Source organism: Theobroma cacao, chromosome 3, assembly GCF_000208745.1.
Source record: "Theobroma cacao cultivar B97-61/B2 chromosome 3, Criollo_cocoa_genome_V2, whole genome shotgun sequence".
NCBI lineage: Eukaryota > Viridiplantae > Streptophyta > Magnoliopsida > Malvales > Malvaceae > Theobroma > Theobroma cacao.
In genome coordinates this window covers 29261384-29280376 of record NC_030852.1, presented here as the reverse complement: position 1 = coordinate 29280376, position 18993 = coordinate 29261384, and the positions used below count along the sequence as shown (strand labels likewise).

The 18993-nt window shown below is 32.8% G+C and overlaps 3 protein-coding genes across 4 annotated transcripts; 1 reads left to right on the top strand and 2 right to left on the bottom strand.

Moving 5' to 3' along the window:
- LOC18605651 (pentatricopeptide repeat-containing protein At5g52850, chloroplastic) lies at positions 5932-8761 on the top strand. The gene has a single exon (XM_018117398.1). It carries the CDS (start codon positions 6035-6037, stop codon positions 8687-8689), a length of 2655 nt encoding a protein of 884 aa, XP_017972887.1. The 5' UTR covers positions 5932-6034; the 3' UTR covers positions 8690-8761.
- Positions 9017-11080, bottom strand: LOC18605650 (probable NADH dehydrogenase [ubiquinone] 1 alpha subcomplex subunit 5, mitochondrial). Its single transcript, XM_007038788.2, has 2 exons — positions 10520-11080; positions 9017-9529 (listed from the first exon to the last, which is right to left on the bottom strand). The coding sequence occupies exons 1-2, from the start codon at positions 10830-10832 to the stop codon at positions 9342-9344; spliced, it is 501 nt and encodes a 166-aa protein (XP_007038850.1). The 5' UTR covers positions 10833-11080; the 3' UTR covers positions 9017-9341.
- LOC18507032 (probable WRKY transcription factor 27) lies at positions 13932-15769 on the bottom strand. Of its 2 annotated transcripts, XM_018117482.1 has the most exons (4): positions 15467-15769; positions 14956-15374; positions 14735-14848; positions 13932-14611 (listed from the first exon to the last, which is right to left on the bottom strand). In XM_018117482.1, the coding sequence occupies exons 1-4, from the start codon at positions 15485-15487 to the stop codon at positions 14041-14043; spliced, it is 1125 nt and encodes a 374-aa protein (XP_017972971.1). In that variant the 5' UTR covers positions 15488-15769; the 3' UTR covers positions 13932-14040. The 2 variants fall into 2 exon arrangements, with proteins under 2 accessions (XP_017972971.1, XP_017972970.1); XM_018117481.1 differs by having other exon boundaries at positions 14956-15769.

Here is an 18993-nt window from a genome sequence, read left to right as displayed (position 1 = left end):
CTTAATAGGTGGACAAAGATTTTAATTTATAAATTTAAGATTCATTTAATTTCTCACTAATATAAGATCCGTTATAAATGAAGTCAAGCTGATGCAAAAAGTCAAGCTGATGCAAAATTAGACTTGAGTTTTTTGTTTTTTTTGGTGCTTGGGCATTAAGTTTAATTGATTAGTACGATTATTATCTCTTTAATAAAGAAGTTCAAAACTCCACTTAAGCTTAAATATTATTAAAAGTTCAAAAACTAAACAAAATTCATTGATTATCCAAGTAGAGTATTATAAAACTTAAATTCAAATTGAATCATGACTCAAGTAACTCAAACTTAAACTAGACTCAACAATAATAAGTTCATCAAGTCAAATTCAAGTAGTTTACTAGTAATTTGACTGTTTTACATTTGAAAATAAAAATATGAATTTCTTTAACATATATTAATGTTAGAGAAACAGATTAAATAGATTGAACTGAAAATTGATAGCATGTTCAATTTGATTAGAGACCAAATCATCAAAAAGTTCAACCAATCTACTTTCTTGTTGAATCGTTAATCAATTTGATTGAATTTTCAATTGACTAAATCAAGTTTTTTGGTTTTCTTTTTTCCTTTTATAAATGACAACATTCATTCTCATACTCTCTTGATTGTTAATCTAAATTCTAACCAGTAAAACATTTTTCTATTATTTAATATATTTTTAATATTAAAATTTTTATTAAAAAAAAAAGAAAAGGATGGAAACCGCAAAAGCGAATAGCACCACTGGCTCAATCCCAATCCGGTTGTATAATCATTTGCTACATATTCCATGCTTCCAAGTACGGTAAAGTTCGCTAAGCAATAAAAAGAAAAGAGGTTTTTGAACTGCCCTTCACTTTTGAAACAATACTGTAACTTGGATCCAATAATTGCCTGGAAACTATTGAAATAATTATCGGAATATATTGCCCTATATTATGGTTATGATATTATAGCCATAATTTAGAATTTACATTTCAAAAACCTTATTATGGTTTCATCGTTTTGGCCTATTCACCACGAAGATTTCCTTGATAGTTTCAATGTGATCAACGAAGTTTCCATGAGCATGACAATGGACACCAAGAGGAGGAAATTTCCATTATGTTATAATGGTCATAACTCGTAACACCGAAGAAGTTTCCATAATCAAAGGTCGATTCGCTTTAATTCTACTTCTGGTTCCAAGGAAGTTTCATCTAGGTGTTGAACCGGCCGACATATAAAAATAATTTGATTAGAGAATTGACTTAAAGCTTATCTAAAATATGAATTTCCTTTTTTTTTTTTAGTTTTATTTGAAATTGTTTATAGGGTCCATTTTGTAAAGAAAGGTACAAGGCACATGATTAGAGCATTTGCAGAAGCTTGCACTTTTAAGCAATTAAACAACGTTGCTTTTTGAAACAATGTCTGATATAGTATCCCATAAAGAGAAAGGTCCTTGCCCGCTTAAGCACAAGATTCACTTCCAAAGAATTACTTCCTACTTTCATAGTTCCCTAATTATTGATGCTCAAGCTTTTGCAGCAGAGGAATGTACATTACCCTTCTCTCCAACTGATCTTTTAAAATTTAATGCAAGCAAAAGTTTTTTCTTTTTTTTTTTTCTGTATTTTGGGACCTTTACAGGTTATATTGATATTATATATACACACACATCACATATTTTTTTTAATTTAATTAAAAATCTATGGGCACATATATAACACCAAGTAGCATATTTAACAAATTAAAATTTTGGCTCTTTACTTATCAATAATTGCTTTAAATAAATCCTTGATACAATTTGAATGATTATTCTTTTAAATTAATTATTTGCTTTGCTTTGTCATTTATAGGGGAGATCCTTTTTTTTTTTTATCATCGGGGAGATCTTAATTAGTTTATTGTATTTCTCTTTTAAAAACTTTTTTTACACTTATTTAATTCTATCTGTTTAAATAAGTTATCAAAGGAAGTATGTAATACAACTGTTTCAATGATGAGTTGTGTATTGCGGTAGGCAGGCATCCAGGAGAACATAAGGACAAGTTTCCAAGATTTAAGGCGACGAGGTGTCTTACAATACACGAGCATGTTGTACAAGTGTGAAGTGGTAATATAGATTTATTTAATAAATTTTTTATACAATGCGAATTGTATTTTATAAAATTGTGAGAGGTATATTTGAAAATATAAATAAGTTTATTGGAGTCTCGACGAACATAGTTGAGCCTCTCAAACCATAAGGTAGGTTATTTATTTGGTATCCAAAAGGAACAATTATATATCTATAACATATATAACAGTAGAATGTTTTAATTTTTTTCAATTTTTTTAATAGAGTCTTCAATTGAATGACAAATGTCATTTAATTATAACTCTTTTTTCTTTTTTTAACCTTTTATTTTTTATTGAATTAATTTTTTTTACACCTTATGTCAAAAATGAGTTGTTGTTTACATTGGAAGAGTTTTTTTTTTGTTTTTTACTTTTATTTATTTTAATAAAAATACTTAAAATAATAATTTTTAACTTTTAATGCTTAAAAAATAGATTCGTTTAATATTTATTAATTATAATTTAATATTATTTTTTATCTATATTCTCTTATTTTGCATATATTTAAATCTATAATATATAGATATCTCCTTTATACTTAAAATATATATAAAAGTAGGATGTTTTAATTTTTTTCAATTTTTTTTAATTGAGTCTTCAATTGAATGACAAGTGTCATTCAATTAGAACTCTTTTTTATTTTTTTGACCTTTCGTTTTAACCTTTCATTTTCTATTGAATTAATTTTTTTTTACACCTTATGTAAAAAATAAGTTGTTTTTGACATTTTAAGGGTTTTTTTTTATTTTTTACTTTTATTTATTTTAATAAAAAATACTTAAAACAATAATTTTTAACTTTTAATGCTTAGAAAATAGATTCATTTAATATTTATCAATTATATTTTAATATTATTTTTTATTTATATTTTCTTTTTCTGCATGAATTTGAATCTATAGCATATAGATATCTCTTTTATACTTAAAATATATATAAAAGTAGGATGTTTCAATTTTTTTCAATTTATTTCAATTGAGTCTTTAATTGAATGACAAGTGTCGTTCAATTATAACTCTTTTTTATTTTTTTGACATTTCGTTTTCTATTGAATTAATTTTTTTTACACCTTAGGTCAAAAATAAGTTGTTTTTAACATTTGAAGGGTTTTTTTTTTGTTTTTTTACTTTTATTTATTTTAATAAAAATACTTAAAAACAATAATTTCTAATTTTTAATGCTTAGAATATATATTCATTTAATATTTATCAATTACAATTTAATATTATTTTTTATCTATATTCTCTTATTCTGCATAAACCCTAATCTATAGTATATAAATATCTCGTTTATACTTAAAATATATATAAAAGTAGGATGTTTCAATTTCTTTTAATTTTTTTCAATTGAGTCTTCAATTGAATGACAAGTGTCATCAAATTAGAACTCTTTTTTTTTTTACCTTTCGTTTTCTATTGAATTAATTTTTTTTACACCTTATGTTAAAAATAAGTTGTTTTTGACATTTGAAGGGTTTTTTTTATTTATTTTTTTACTTTTATTTATTTTAATAAAAAATACTTAAAAATAATAATTTCTAACTTTTAATGCTTAGAATATAGATTCATTTAATATTTATCAATTACAATTTAATATTATTTTTTGTCTATATTCTCTTATTCTACATAAACCCTAATCTATAGTATATAAATATCTCGTTTATACTTAAAATATATATAAAAGTAGGATGTTTCAATTTCTTTTAATTTTTTTCAATTGAGTCTTCAATTGAATGACAAGTGTCATCAAATTAGAACTCTTTTTTTTTTTACCTTTCGTTTTCTATTGAATTAATTTTTTTTACACCTTATGTTAAAAATAAGTTGTTTTTGACATTTGAAGGGTTTTTTTTATTTATTTTTTTACTTTTATTTATTTTAATAAAAAATACTTAAAAATAATAATTTCTAACTTTTAATGCTTAGAATATAGATTCATTTAATATTTATCAATTACAATTTAATATTATTTTTTGTCTATATTCTCTTATTCTACGTGAACCTGAATTTATAGTATATAGATATCTCTTTTATACTTAAATGTTTAAATTTCAATAAATATCAATCCAATTCATTATATAAAAGTAGGATAATTGATTGGGTCAATTAATTGACATTTGTCATTCTTAATTAAATTAATTTTTTTTTACACCTTATGTCAAAACTACATTGCTTTGGACATTTGAAGGTTTTTTTTTCTTTTTTCCTTTTATTTATTTTAGTAAAAAATATTTGAAAACAATAATTTTTAATTTTTAATGCGTATAAAATAGATTTATTTAATATTTATCAATTATAATTTAATATTATTTTTCGTCTATATTCTCTTATTCTGCATCAACTTGAATCTATAGTATATATACATCTTTTTTGTATATGAATGCTTAAATTCTAATAAACATCCATCCAATTCATTAAACAAAATAAAAAAGTCAAAAAGGTCTACTCATTTCTCAGTATACATAGCACACAGTCATCATTAAATAAATAAATTAATTAAATTTGATAACTTTTAGCCATTCATTTTATATATAAAAAACATATAATACTAGCAATTACTAACTATTTTATATTAATAGGATCTTTACATTATACTGTTGTCTTATATTCTACAACTGTTTATTTTAATCTATCAATAGTATAGGTTATATACTTTCTCATTTCTTAATAGTTTATTATACATTTAACAATCTTTAATAGGATTATCGTCTTTTTGGATAAATCTTGTTTTAAATAGAATAACTAATTGGGTCAATTAGTTTTTATTCTCAATTAAATTATTTTTTTTTACACCTTATGTCAAAGTTGCATTGTTTTTTTACATTTGAAAGGTTTTTTTATTTTTATTTATTTCAGTTAAAAAATACTTGAAAACAATAATTTTTAATTTTTAATAGTTAGAATATAGATTCATTTAATATTTATCAATTGTAATTTAATATTATTTTTTGTTTATATCCTCTTATTCTACATGAACCTGAATTCATAGTATTTAGACATCTATTTTATATATGAATGTTTAAATTTCAATAAATATTCATCCAATTCATTGAACAAAATAAAAAAGTCAAGAAAGTTTATTCATTTCTTAATATACATAGCACATAGTAATTATTGAACAAATAAATTAATTAAATTTGACAATCTTTAGCCATTCAGTTTATATATAAAAAATATATTATTATAAATTAATAATTAGTTTATATTGATAGGATCTTTATATTATATGGTTGTCTTATATTGTATAACTGTTTATCTTAATCTGTCAATAGTACATGTTATATACTCTCTCATTTCTTAATATTCTATTGTTTTATAATCATATATATAGGTGCAAGTTTCGGTAATTAAAATCAGAATAAATAATTATTTTCAATTAATACTAGTTTATTTTTTCCTCTATCAGTAAAAACTGGACATTCATGTAGTTGACTATTACAATATTACTTTCTCTACAAACTCTTTTAAAGGTACCAAATTAAAATCAACTCTAACATAATCAATATTTTCTGTAATCTTTTTTGTAGCATAGCTACGACACCATCCTAGTTTTTTTTAATTTTACGATTTATATTGCTCAGATGTTCATGTCAATGAATAGTAAAACATGTATTGGGATTTATGTGTCTTAGACTTGGAAAGAGAATACTATTATCAAATGACAAAAGAAGATTGATTGTTATCTAAAAAGTAGTAATCTATTTTTGTAATAAGATGTATTCAATTACATAATTAAATTTTATGAATTGTAAAAGTTATTTATACATATATAATGCATGTGAGTTTCCTAATATTTTTTATTGAAAAAACTCCATCAAAATCTCGCCTTCCCTGACATTTTACCTTGACAGAAGTCTCTAATCATTGTTTGCAGTCGTCTCTTGGGGTGCAGCAAAAACTAATAGGCAAAAAGAAATGCTTTGCAAGACAGGAAGCAGGATCATCAAGGGAAACGAAGTAACCCGTTTAGAAGAAACCTGTTCAAGGGTACTGTCATTTTGCAATTCCAACTCTTTAAAAGAAGGTATATCTGTTCACTGTCCTATAGTAAAACTGGGTCTTCAAGACCATCTCTATTTGAACAACAACCTGTTGTCCCTTTACGCCAAATGTTTGGGAGTGGACAAAGCACGCCACTTTTTCGACGAAATGCCGTTTAAAGATGTCGTGTCCTGGAGTGGAATTCTATCAGCTTATGTCAAGAGGGGAAACCATGATTGTGCTCTTGAATTTTTCGATTCTATGCTAATTTCTGGGCAACGCCCGAATGAGTTTACGCTGTCAAGTGTGCTACGTTCATGTTCTGCTTTAGGAGAGTTTCAGTATGGAACTTGTATTCAAGCTTATATGATAAAGCAAGGGTTTGAGCAGAACCCAATTTTGGTCAGCGGTTTACTTGATTTTTACTCCAAGTTTAATTTTACCGGTGAAGCTTATAAGTTGTTTATTTATGTGGGAAATCATGATACGGTTTCTTGGACAACGATGATCTCTTCATTTGTTCAAGCTCAGAGATGGAGTAAGGCTTTGTTACTTTATGTTGATATGGTTGAAGCTGGGGTTCCTCCAAATGAATTTACTTTTGTGAAACTTTTGGGAGTATGTAATGTTCTTGGTTTAAAATATGGAAAGTTGGTTCATGCCCATATGTTGTTGCGGGGAGTGAAGTTGAATGTGGTGGTGAAAACGGCCTTAGTTGATATGTACGCAAGATGTCAAAGGATGGAAGATGCTATAAAGGTCTCAAATTTGACATCTGAATATGATACTTTGTTATGCACAGCTGTTATTTCTGGGTTTGCTCAAAACTTCATGTTTCGAAAGGCTATAGCTGCATTTCGTGAGATGAGAATCTCTGGAATTTTACCTAATAATTTTACGTTTTCAAGCATACTGAATGTTTCCTCATTAATGTTGTCTCTAGAATTAGGGGAACAGATTCACTCAAGGGTGGTAGTGGCTGGTTTGGAGCATGATGTTAATGTTGGAAATGCACTTGTCACCATGTATGTCAAATGCTCGGATAAAATAAAAGATGCCTTGAGAGTGTTTAGAGGAATCAGCTTACCCAATGTCATTTCTTGGACCTCTTTGATTGCAGGTTTTGCTGAACATGGTTTTCAACAAGATTCTTTTCACTTATTTATGGAGATGCGAGCAGCAGGAGTGCAACCGAATTCTTTTACCATCTCTAGTATTATTGGGTCCTTCAATGCAGCAAAATTGCTTCCTCAGACGTTAATGCTACATGGACATGTTATTAAAACAAATTTGTATAAAGACATTGCTGTTCAGAATGCTCTTACAGATGTTTATGCTGGATTGGGGATGCTAGACGATGCATGGCAAGTAGTTCATATGATGAGTCACAGAGATGCAATCACATACACTAGTTTAGCCTCAAGGATAAATCAAATGGGTCACCATGAGTTGGCATTGCACATTATCACTGATATGTATAATGATGATATCAAGATTGATGCATTTAGCATGGCCAGCTTCCTATCTGCATCTGCAGACTTGGGCACATTGGTGACTGGAAAGCAACTTCACTGTCATTCTATGAAATCTGGTTTGGGCAGGTGGGTTTCAGTAGCAAATGGCCTAGTTGATTTGTATGGCAAATGTGGATGCATATGTGACGCACAAAGAGCTTTTGGGGAGATAACAGTGCCAGATATATTTTCATGGAATGGGTTGATTTCTGGATTGGCATCAATTGGGTCTATTTCCTCTGCTCTCTCTGCTTTTGATGATATGAGGTTAGCTGGAGTTAGACCTGATTCTGTTACGTTCTTGTTATTGCTCTCAGCTTGCAATAATGGTAAATTAGTTGACCTTGGTCTTGAGTATTTTCAATCCATGAGAGAAGTACATGATATAGTGCCACAGCTGGACCACTATGTTCACTTAGTTGATATACTGGGTCGAGGTGGCCGCCTAGAGGAGGCTATGGAAGTGGTACAAACTATGCCCTTCAGAGCAGATGCTTCCATATACAAGACACTACTGCGAGCCTGCAAAGCACATAGAAATATACCTCTGGCAGAGGATATGGCAAGACGAGGCCTTGAACTTGACCCATCCGATCCAGCATTCTATATACTGCTAGCGAACTTGTACGATGACTCCGGTAGACATGACTTTGGTGAGAAGACTCGCAAGCTGATGAGAGAAAAACAGTTGAGGAAGAATCCTAGCCAGAGCTGGGTGCAGATCAGAAACAAAGTTCATCTCTTTGTAGCAGGTGAAAGATCACATCCACAGATAAATGAAATTTATGAGAAAATAGAATCGATTGACGCTGAGATTAAGAGTCACAGATATCTATATCAAGGCATGGGAATTGGAGACTCGTACTATCACAGTGAGAAGTTAGCAGTTGCATTTGGTCTTCTAAATACCCCTTCCAAGATTCCGATATATATAATTAAGAATAATAGTATTTGCAGAAATTGCCATAACTTTATAAATTTTGTAACACATCTGGTTGATAAGGAAATAATTGTAAGAGAGGGTAACCGCTTACATTCATTTAGAAAGGGAGAGTGCTCATGTAGAGGCTGTTAGTTTTGAAGAACCATGCACTTTACCCTATTTTCTGCCCGGTCTCACAGGCAATGATCTAAACCTGTTTTTCTATTCATAGTTTCATACACAATCCTTGCAGACCGAGTTATTACGTGCACAGCTTTTCCACTTACTTCTGTTGCTGTCCTTTGGTTGAGACGAATCATTAATTCACTTTTGTTTGCCAAAGATGATGAAGGTCAAGAGGCCAGAAGTATTCCTTGTGGGTTGTAAATTCAACTAAACTTTGAAATAAGAAATATAAATCAGCAAAAGATTTTCCCAAAAATGTTCTTTTCCTTTCACGTTTCAATCAAAATTATCTAATAACGTCTAAAGTGATCGTGAAATCATCACAATCATGTCATTACCAGTATCAAGTTTCTGATGGAAAAAAAAATACACATGTAAAAGTCAGAAGAATGCAGGAAACACAGCCGGGAGGACAAAATTTATGTGACCCCCTGGAATGTCAACATTATTATCAACTGAACTGTTCCAGCCTTTGTCTTAGGTTAAAACTCCATCCATCAACCAAACAGGCCCAATACAAGATTAACAAGCATAAACAAGAGAACCAGGTCGGTGTAGAAGAAAAATGCAATCTCAACTCCGAAACCCTAAATGCCTCCAGCCAACTGCCTGCAACATGCTACTCCTTTAACTGTGGCTCCCCAGAGGTGACTTTAGGTGCATCCTTCTTAGAAACAGCTTCTAATGTCTGGTAGAACTCCTCAGGGAGAGGACCAGGTCGGTGTAGAGGTACATGCTTGGGAACCGGAGCATCATTTTCGATAACCTCACATTCATAGTCATCTGGAACACCCCAGGGATCCCACTCTGCAACCCAACATAATATGGAATGCATATCATTACTAAGAAAATGCAAGATATCAAAAATTTTCTTGCAATTACTTTTAATCATAGACTAGCAACAGAGGGAAGCTTTACTGGACAGTGGAAACTTGAGAACAGCTCAAAGCACATCAAACAACCATGAAAGTGTCAACTAATACCAGACTAGTGAAAATGTTTGGCAGCAAAATATTAAAAAAAATATTGCTGACATGGCTTACAGTAGACCAGATTCGTTGACGGGTCTGACTAAAAACAAACACCATGACAAATTATGAAATAGTAAAAGTTACCAGAAACTAACTCTATGAAGGGTATAAGCAAAACAACCAACACAATTGAAAGTATAAGGACAAGCAAAGCATCCAGAAGAACAACATGTCATAACATCAGAGTAGCACCAATGAAGTACCAATTCACATTTAAATAAAGCAAGTTTTGAAGATTGCGCTGATCGATGAACATGCAATTCACTGCTTAGATAAAAATGATTAATATGAACTAATTTAAACATGTTAACCTTATGGAAAAGATTGGTCTCTTTTTTCTTGTATGTATTAATATATCCCCTTCCATAACCAGGCAACCCCTGTTGCCCCCGACCTGAATAATCTCAGCTGGAAACAAGTTGATTCCTATACTACTTTCAGCATCAATTCATTCCAATCCCCATTGTTAAATTATGGTCAAGCAATCCTTGCACAAGTTTTCTTATTAAAAAGATTTCTGATTTTCCGTAGGCAGCCTTGGACAAGCAATGAAATAACCAGCTTTAGTAGACCCAGATTTTCTAAAAGAAAAACAGAACCAATCATTAAGCCAACTGACCCAATCGCTAGTATATCGCCTACTCTAGAGCTTCTTCACCTCCAAAGTCTACAACTTTAAAGTTTTAGCAATCTAAAACCCTAAAATGACATTTACCTAAAAAATCTTTTAAATAAAAGGAAAAAAAAGAAATGCCATAGTACGAACCGATCATTTTCCCGATAAGAGTGAGCTCGTCACGCGCTTCTTCGATTAGCTCCTCGACCTGGCCGCATCCGAGGCGCTTCTCGATCATTTCCCAGTCGCCTTCTTCTTGGCAGACCTTCAAACGGTGGCGTGTGAAGCTCTCCACGGCCTTACGATAGCCCTCGTCCTCGGGAACGGCCTGGATCTCCTTTAGGGTCTTGGTGTATAGACCGATCAGGACTTCCCTGGCGTTGGGGACCACGTCTAATCCGACGATCCCCGTCGTCTCTTTCACCTTCGCCAGCAACGGCCGCGAGATCAATCGCAGGAACATTTTTTGGTCAGATTCTGCAGAGCACCGGATCACCCCACTTCTTTCGGGTGTTCTCTTTCACTTCCGACTCTCAGTTGGGAGAAGAAGAACTGGTACCATAAGAGGGTGTTGCAGAGTAATAGAGTTAGACGATGGTTGAATCCTGTGTAGCGAAACCATACGACCAATCAATCTCGGCCGACTGTTTTTCGTGTGGACCAACAAACAGACGGTTTGGAATTAGGATTCTCCTGATGAAGGTTCAATGAGTCTTGCTGTTGCAGCGATAATCCGACGTCGTTCTAATCTGTGTTCTTTAAGGGCTTCTAATTTTTGTATTAAGTCCGGCCAATAAGGGTCTTGGGCCAAAACACAGAAAAGCTCATATTAGTGAAAGGGGAAACAAAGAGTGGCCCAATAAATTACCAAGAGGCCACTGAAAGGAATCAAATGGGCCTTACATCGGCTTGGGTGGAATTCCAATATCAATATCAGCCCTACAAATGATACGAAGAGATCATCTTTTCCCACTCTTTTAGGGATGAGAAAACAATGAAGAGGAAGCTTCAAAAACATCTTCCAAGTAGATCTTGCAATCGAATTATCCTCGACTTGACAACGTATTTTGACTTGCTTTTTCCTTTGCAATGAAAAGTTGAATTCTAATACGTATTTGACTGCCTTTTGAATTGATTTTTCCATTGGAAATGTGCACACTTTTGAGAAACCCTATGATGAAATCAGACGTATGAATGATGTCATTGTTTTTTTTTTATCTTATATTAATCTCCATTTGCACCGAATAAAATTTTCTGAGTTAAAAAACCCCTTTCAAGCATAATATTTACGAGAATGTGCTATTTTTTAATGTTCCTGCATTAGGCATACGGCTATTTGTTTGAACATGATTTATACTCTTTTCGTCCTCTTATAAGTGTGCTTATTTTCTATTGTTTATAAATAAATAAAAAAGATAAGTTCATAGTCAAAAGTCAAAACTTAATTGTCATCAATCTTTCAGCAACAACAATATTCCTTTTTGGCATCAATAGTTTTCTTAACTAAGGACAAAAAAGAAAAACTTACTTTTGTATTGCTAAATTTGCAAATAAAAATTGTTACAACCTCATTTAGTGTATTGTAACGTAATGATAACAAATATGAATTTCAATTTCTAAGTCTCCTTTAGAATTTAATGACCCGAATGATCTTATATATATGCACGTGACACTCCAAAGACTTACTGATTAATAAGTTAATGGATCCATCATTCAATGAACATTTTGCACATTAATTATGACTGCTGTCATACTGGTCGGTTGAATGTATAATTTGTTTATTTAGAGCAATGCCTTGTTTTCTTCATCTATAGCTGGTGTGCTATTATTTTATCTTCAAGGACAGAGTATTTTTAAATTAAAATAATACATCTCTGCATCGGTGCAAGGCTGTAATAAACTTCATATACAGTGCGAAATGTCAAATATGAATCATACAATATGACTAATTTTAAGATAATATTTTGACTTGTTTACGCTATTTCCCACTGTCAATATATATATACATATATATTGTGTAAACCTTAATTAGAAAAACTCAGCAAACAATGTTTTATTAAAATATTTAATCAATAATTCAATAAAATCTAGAAAAATTATAAATTAAAAGGATCAAAACAGACAAAATTCAAGTCTATATATCACTCATGAATGAAGAACAAATCTTGAGTTGTTTATGGATGAACAAAATTGGATATAGGAAGAAAACAAAAATCAAGCTTCTTACGTCATATACCCACATTTAAAAAATTCTTTTCATTAATTGCTCCCCCTTTTTATTGCACAAAGAATAAGACCCGTTAGGGCTGCCACAAGGAAAAGGGCTGCCTTGGTCACATTCTTTCCTTTAAATACCTTGATTAAGATAACATTGCCCTAACAACTTGCACCCTCACCCCCCTTCTTTTTTTTAACATCATTAGATTCTCAAGCTACCTCACCCATGAGTCATGAGCATGATCCACGAATTTTTCTAGGATGCTGAGAATTCAATAATTATAAACTGCACTACTCTTCACAGTTACTCAGATACTACTACTTTATTTGCCTATTGAATTAAACTACTACTATATTCTCTCCGCCTTTTTAAATAATTATAATAGTTGTAGGTGAATAAAATATGTTTGACCAACTCTTGCATCTATAATTAAAAAAATATTTGACCTTGGAACCCACTAGCAAAGTCCACCGTGTGAACAGACAAGAAAAGGATCTTGCCTTTGTCTCGTGATAAAGGGCATCCAAGCCGCACTTGGTTTCACGGTCTGAAGTGAAGGCCCCCTCCTTTTGCGGTTCCGACAACTGTCATTTTATCAATTGACTGTCCCAACTCCCAATTAAAACGGAAATTTAATAATCATAGTAAAGTCTAAAGAGAAAAGGAGCAGTAAATCACATTTAGAGGACGCAGAGACTTTTTTTTTTTTGCTAATTATAGTTAAGCAGGATGCTAATTGCATATTGTTTCAATTATTGTACTAATTCTTCGGTGTTAGTTTATTGTTTAAACAGTTTAAAACATTTAACAATTACCAAATGTAGACAATTATTTTATGTTGCAAAAGGAAATGCTTAATTACAACTATTAATAAACATCTGTTTCAATTACATCATACATTTATTGTTCTATCAAACAGAATGAATGGATTCCTAAAAAAATTAGCTTTAAAGTTAAATTATGATTAGTGATAATCATACTGTCCCAGATGGTTTATTTTATTGTAATTAACCAAAAAGCAGGCAATAACAAGGTTCTTTTCCAATGTGTACTGGATCAAAGCTGGCTACGACCATGCAATTACAACCAAACCGACATGGGAATTTCAGATTGTGCCTATCATTCATGATCAGGTGCAGAGAATCAGATTGTAATGAAACTCGAACTGGATTCATTATAGGAGAATTGTGACTCTACATCGGATCTAATAACTTTTGCCCTTAAAAATGAAACTGCATGCATAGGATTCTTATAATGTTATATACGGAATTGAAGGTGGAAAATAGGCTTTCTCTTTCTGTATTTTTGTTGGAGAGAGGTAAAAAAAAAAAGAAAGGAGGGGGAAGTTACATAAAATCCGAGTATTCCTTCTCTGTACCCAACCAAAAAAATTTTTATACTATTATATATTTAGTATACAAAAATAATACCAATAATTAAAAAGAAAATCCGTTTAGCAGCCACCACCAGCGGCGGCGGTGGAGTTACCACTGCCCCAAGAAGGAAAGTCATCACCAAAGGCCGGGCTGGTTCCTAATCCACTACTAGTACTCCCAGCGTCAGCACCACCAACGAGTTCTTCCAGTCCCTTGAAGAGATCTTCATCTACATGATCGTTGGGAATCAGAGGGTCATCATCTTCATCGCTTTCTCCATCCAGAGCCGTTTCAAGAGTCATGTCAACGCTCTCTTCTTCACCTCCATTAATATCATCAGTGTTGTGTTGGGGAGCGGCGGCGTCTTCAGGAGCTGAAAGTGGGGTTGTGGGAGAGAGGCTCGTGGCGGAGCGAGGAGAGGAGCAAGAAGCACTAGGCAAGGCTTCCGGGGCAGAATCTTTGCTTGCGGCCTTTTGAATGGTTGATAGCTTGTTTCGAGTACTGCCAGCGAGAGAGTTCCGATGGGTGGGCCTAGGGTGCGTGTGGTCGCCCGTGTAGGTAACAATAAAGATGTTGGGATCGAAATTGCTTCGCTCCACTTGTTTTCTTGCTGCGCACCCTTTCGAGCTGCTGCACCTATAGTAGTTTCTGAAGAAACCAAAAATATTCATCTTCAGACACTGTTTGGTACAAATAGTAGGATTTTGGTTTTTAAAAAAAAAGGCAAAAGAAAAAGTAATGAAAGAAACATCGAAGGGTACGGAAGTTAACCTCGGATAGGGGGAGCCTTTGATGGGCTTCTGTCCGTACTTACGCCATGCCCACGGATCTGATGACAAATTATCTACTGCTACATGGCATACGGTTCTCTTCTGCTGGTTCTTCCTGCAAGACGAGAAAAATGGAGGATTTTTAGTCAGGGAAATGCTGCAAAGCTTCAATCGTTTAAACCAAAAACTGAATACACAAGTTAACAAGACCCAGCCGTTTACCTCTTTCTTGATCTTGGAGCCTGAGAATTCATGTTCCGTAAAGGAAGGATAGCAGCAGGTCTTTGACCCTCTTGCTGTTGAACCCGTTGTTGCAGCTGATGCTGTCGGTGTAATGGATTTTGCTGCTGCGGTTGTGGTTGTTCCTGTACATGTTGCGGTGGTTGCTGGTTTCCAGATTGGCCAAAAGCAAAAATAGGAGCGGAGGTGGGGGTCAATGGAGGGCTAATCCCGATGCTGGTGGTGGTGGGTTGTTCCTGCTGCTGTTTCAACCTTTGATGCTGATGATGTTGGCCACTAGATCCTCCAGGAACAGAACTTGAAGAGCTGGGATCTATACCTTGATTAGTGCTGGTGGTGGTGGGGTCGGCGTATGGCAAAAAGGGCTTGTAAGAATCTTGCAAAGAACCACTTTTCCTAAGCTGTGAAAGATTAGGAAATGAAAACAGGTCATCTTCTTCCTCAAACTTCAAAGAAGCCAAGCAAGCCAAAGGGTCCTCACGACAACTACTACCGTTCTCATTCGTGAAATCATTGCTTGCTGTGGCGGTGGTATTGGCAGCAGACGAACAGCTCCTCACCACTGCATAAAGATCCCAATCCTCAGCCATTTCCAGAACCCCAATCAACCTAGAAACTTTCAAAAACCCAATCTTGACTCTGCGTTTTCTGAAGCAAATTGGGCAGAAAGGAGAGACAGGCAGAGAAGGCAGAAAGGACGGCGCTGACTTTCTTTTAGGTGTGAAAGAAAGAAACAATATTAGAGAGAGAAAAGATACAAAAAAAAGAAAAAGAAGCATAAAACTATTAGACGGAGTAAGAAGAGAGAGGAAATGGTTGTGCACTGACTTGGTAATTCTTAATTATTTATACATGAAAAAAGAAAAACAAAAAAGAAAGATGTGTATTCCATCCAGCAAAACAAAAGGCGAGGGAAATAGTGATTTTTCTTTCTTTATTATTTTTTTGGCCTTTTGGGGTTCATGGGTTTTAATTTCCCCACTTTTGCTTTTTCTTTGACTTTGTGAAAATGTCAAAAGGGGGGGGGGGCGGGGCGGGGGGCCAGCGCAATGTGGCAGTCGTAAGGGGGATGCTTCCTATGCTTCCAAATTATCCTACTCGCTCTGCTTCGTCAATTTTGTACTCGAAATCTAATTGGGTACTGTGTTTTCTTCGGTGACATCTTCGGGACTCATCGCTCCCTTAAAGGGCGCATAATCACTCCAATGTGCACTCGCGAATATTGTCGTTGCATGTCTGCAACTGGACTAATTTCGAACTGTTGCCTTGAAGTTGGGCTATTAGTGTATTCAATGGCCGGACTGAAAAGGAAAATGGGTCATTTTTTTATATATATTAAATACAATTATTGATAATTAATGTATGAATAGTAATATATTAAAAGAAAATATTATCTAATATTGTAATCTTAAAATATACTTATTTGCTGATAACTAAAAAAAAAACTACATCAATAAAAGATGATAATTTGTATTGTTTGATTTTTTATTATTCATTTGAATGTTTTTCTTTTAGTATTCTTATGATTTGAGAAAGGATAATCATTTTTTCAATGTATTAACTATCAATTTAAATGAATTCTATTCGATATTTTGTTAAAATTTTTCTTATTAACCTTTTTGAATAATTGTATGAGATTTTGAATTTTCCAAAGAAAAAAAACCTTTTTGAATATTTGTGAATACATACATGCACGAAAAGCCATATTAATGTCCATAATTCTACTTTTTTTCATAATAATTAATTGGTTGTAATTAAAATAGTTTGGTAAATGTTGAATTTTATATTTGTTATCACCACATAAAGGAAAATTATAGGTGAGTGGCAGGTGTCTTTTTCTTGTTCCTCTGCATCTAGATTTAATACATTTTAATTAATACATAAATTTGGGTTGTACCCTAGTTTTTTTTCGGTACATTAGGTTGTACCCTAGTCAAGAAAAGAGAATATATATATAACATTTGATTCTACTGAAAAGTAAATATTGTACAATATCTTAATAGGCACATGTAATTAATAAAGTTTGGTTTGCTTCTTGGAAATATATAAATGAGTTCACTTTTAATCCAATAAAATAAAATAGAGATCGAAGGACATTGTACAAATACTCGTATTGGTACATCATGACTGCAATTCACGCAATGGTGAAGAGCGTGTGATGTTTGCGGTTTTCGCATTGCAATTCTCAGACTTGTCGTTGCTACAGTGCTTTCAGCACTGTGTAAACGTCGTTGAGAGTGCCACTCTCTTGGCGGCGCGTGTAAAATGAGAATTTCAGGGCCAGCAACTTAGGGCGGGGTCCACAAGGCCCACAAAAATCCTTATCTCTCCCTAGAATCCACTCAAACATTGACGACCGGCTCACCGCTTGGGGTCCTCTCTTTCGATATGGGAATTCAATGCAAAAGCAGTTGTTTGGCACGCTGCACGCATCCTCATCGGAGAAGTGGTGCACCTCCCTGGTCGTAGGCGAGTCATTGCCGTGCGAATACACCCCACGTGGCACTTGCCTTCGTGACTTGGTGGGCCCATCCTGCAAGAAAAAGAAAGTTGTTGTTCCTCTGTTGCTTGCCTATTGTGTAACCTTCTTTTAGTGAGGGATCTTGCACCGTTAAACATTGGTTGGGTCATTTTTTTAACGGGATGCTTATTGATTCGTTCAGATTGCGCTGGAATCTTTGCATTTTAACGGTCGATGATTCGGAGGTACTGTGTGAGTGAAAAGTATCGAAACTTTTTTTTTTCTCCCCCGCCGTTTACGTTCATCATTTTTCTCGGAGGGTGATGATCAGGTGTGCGCTGTTTCCACAGTGAATTGCTGCTGTGGAATCTTTGAGACTTGACACTTGGTTTTACAGCAAAGAGGGGCTCTGGGGTCATCCCGCTTATGTGGCAAAGCACGTGACTTTATCTACCTTTATTTTCGTTTTTGTATGGATTTTTTTTGTGCGAATACATTGGGAATTCGTCTGTCATTGATTTATATTTGGACGCTGATAAAATCATTGCTTAATTTTGCCTTCAATCCTACTTATATTAGTAAATCTTTGTCTTATAGTTGCTTAACTTTATAAACTTAAGCTTATAGTAATGTTATATTAGACAAATTTTTCAGCTAATATTATGCACGGAGATTCCATGCTCATAATTTATAATAAAAGATAAATGTGATGACAAATATGAAATAGTCTGTGATTTATACAAATTGAGTATGATACATAATTATCAAAATTACAAATAATCAATTTTTTTGCATATAACATGTAAATCTCTAATCCGATCAAATCAGACATGATTTGGCTATTTTTGGACATATATGCTTCAATTTTCAACATTTAGTAACCTATAAAGGAATTATTTGATGTTATTTGTGGTGCTGATTTTAATATTTTAGAAAAAAAGGTCAAGTTCGATGGCCATTGAATTTTTCAAACAAACATAACATAATTTTAAGAATAGAGATAAGGATGACAATATTTATTTTATAATCGGATATTTTACATTATTCGATTTGATTAAAAGAAAAATTAATTTTGAATTTATTTTTATTTCACGTTCGGGCTTTTATTTGAATTTTTTATGAATGCTAATAATCGATTTTAGATATTAAGTAGTAATTTTCAATCAAGTTCAAATAGCATATAAATATTTAAATTTAAAAAGAGTTCGAGTTCAGTGATTCAAAATGAAAAAACGTTCTACTTGTTGTTGTAATTCTTATTCCGGAAGTGTGAGAATAGAATTTAGTGATGATAAAATGCAATGAATTATGGCTTTAATAGACAAACTGGAAATGGGAACCAAGGCGCTCAAAAAAAAAAAATAATGATTGCTGAAAGAGATGAAAACAGAAAACCATTATAATCTTGAGTTTCGATCATTTACGATAAGTTAAAAGAGTATGATGGATTACAAATAGCGAATAACAAAACCGCGTTAAAAAGAATCCAATCTCCCAAAAAAAAGGGCTATCCGCAATTATTTTATGAAAAAATAAAGAGAGAAATAGACATGAGAATA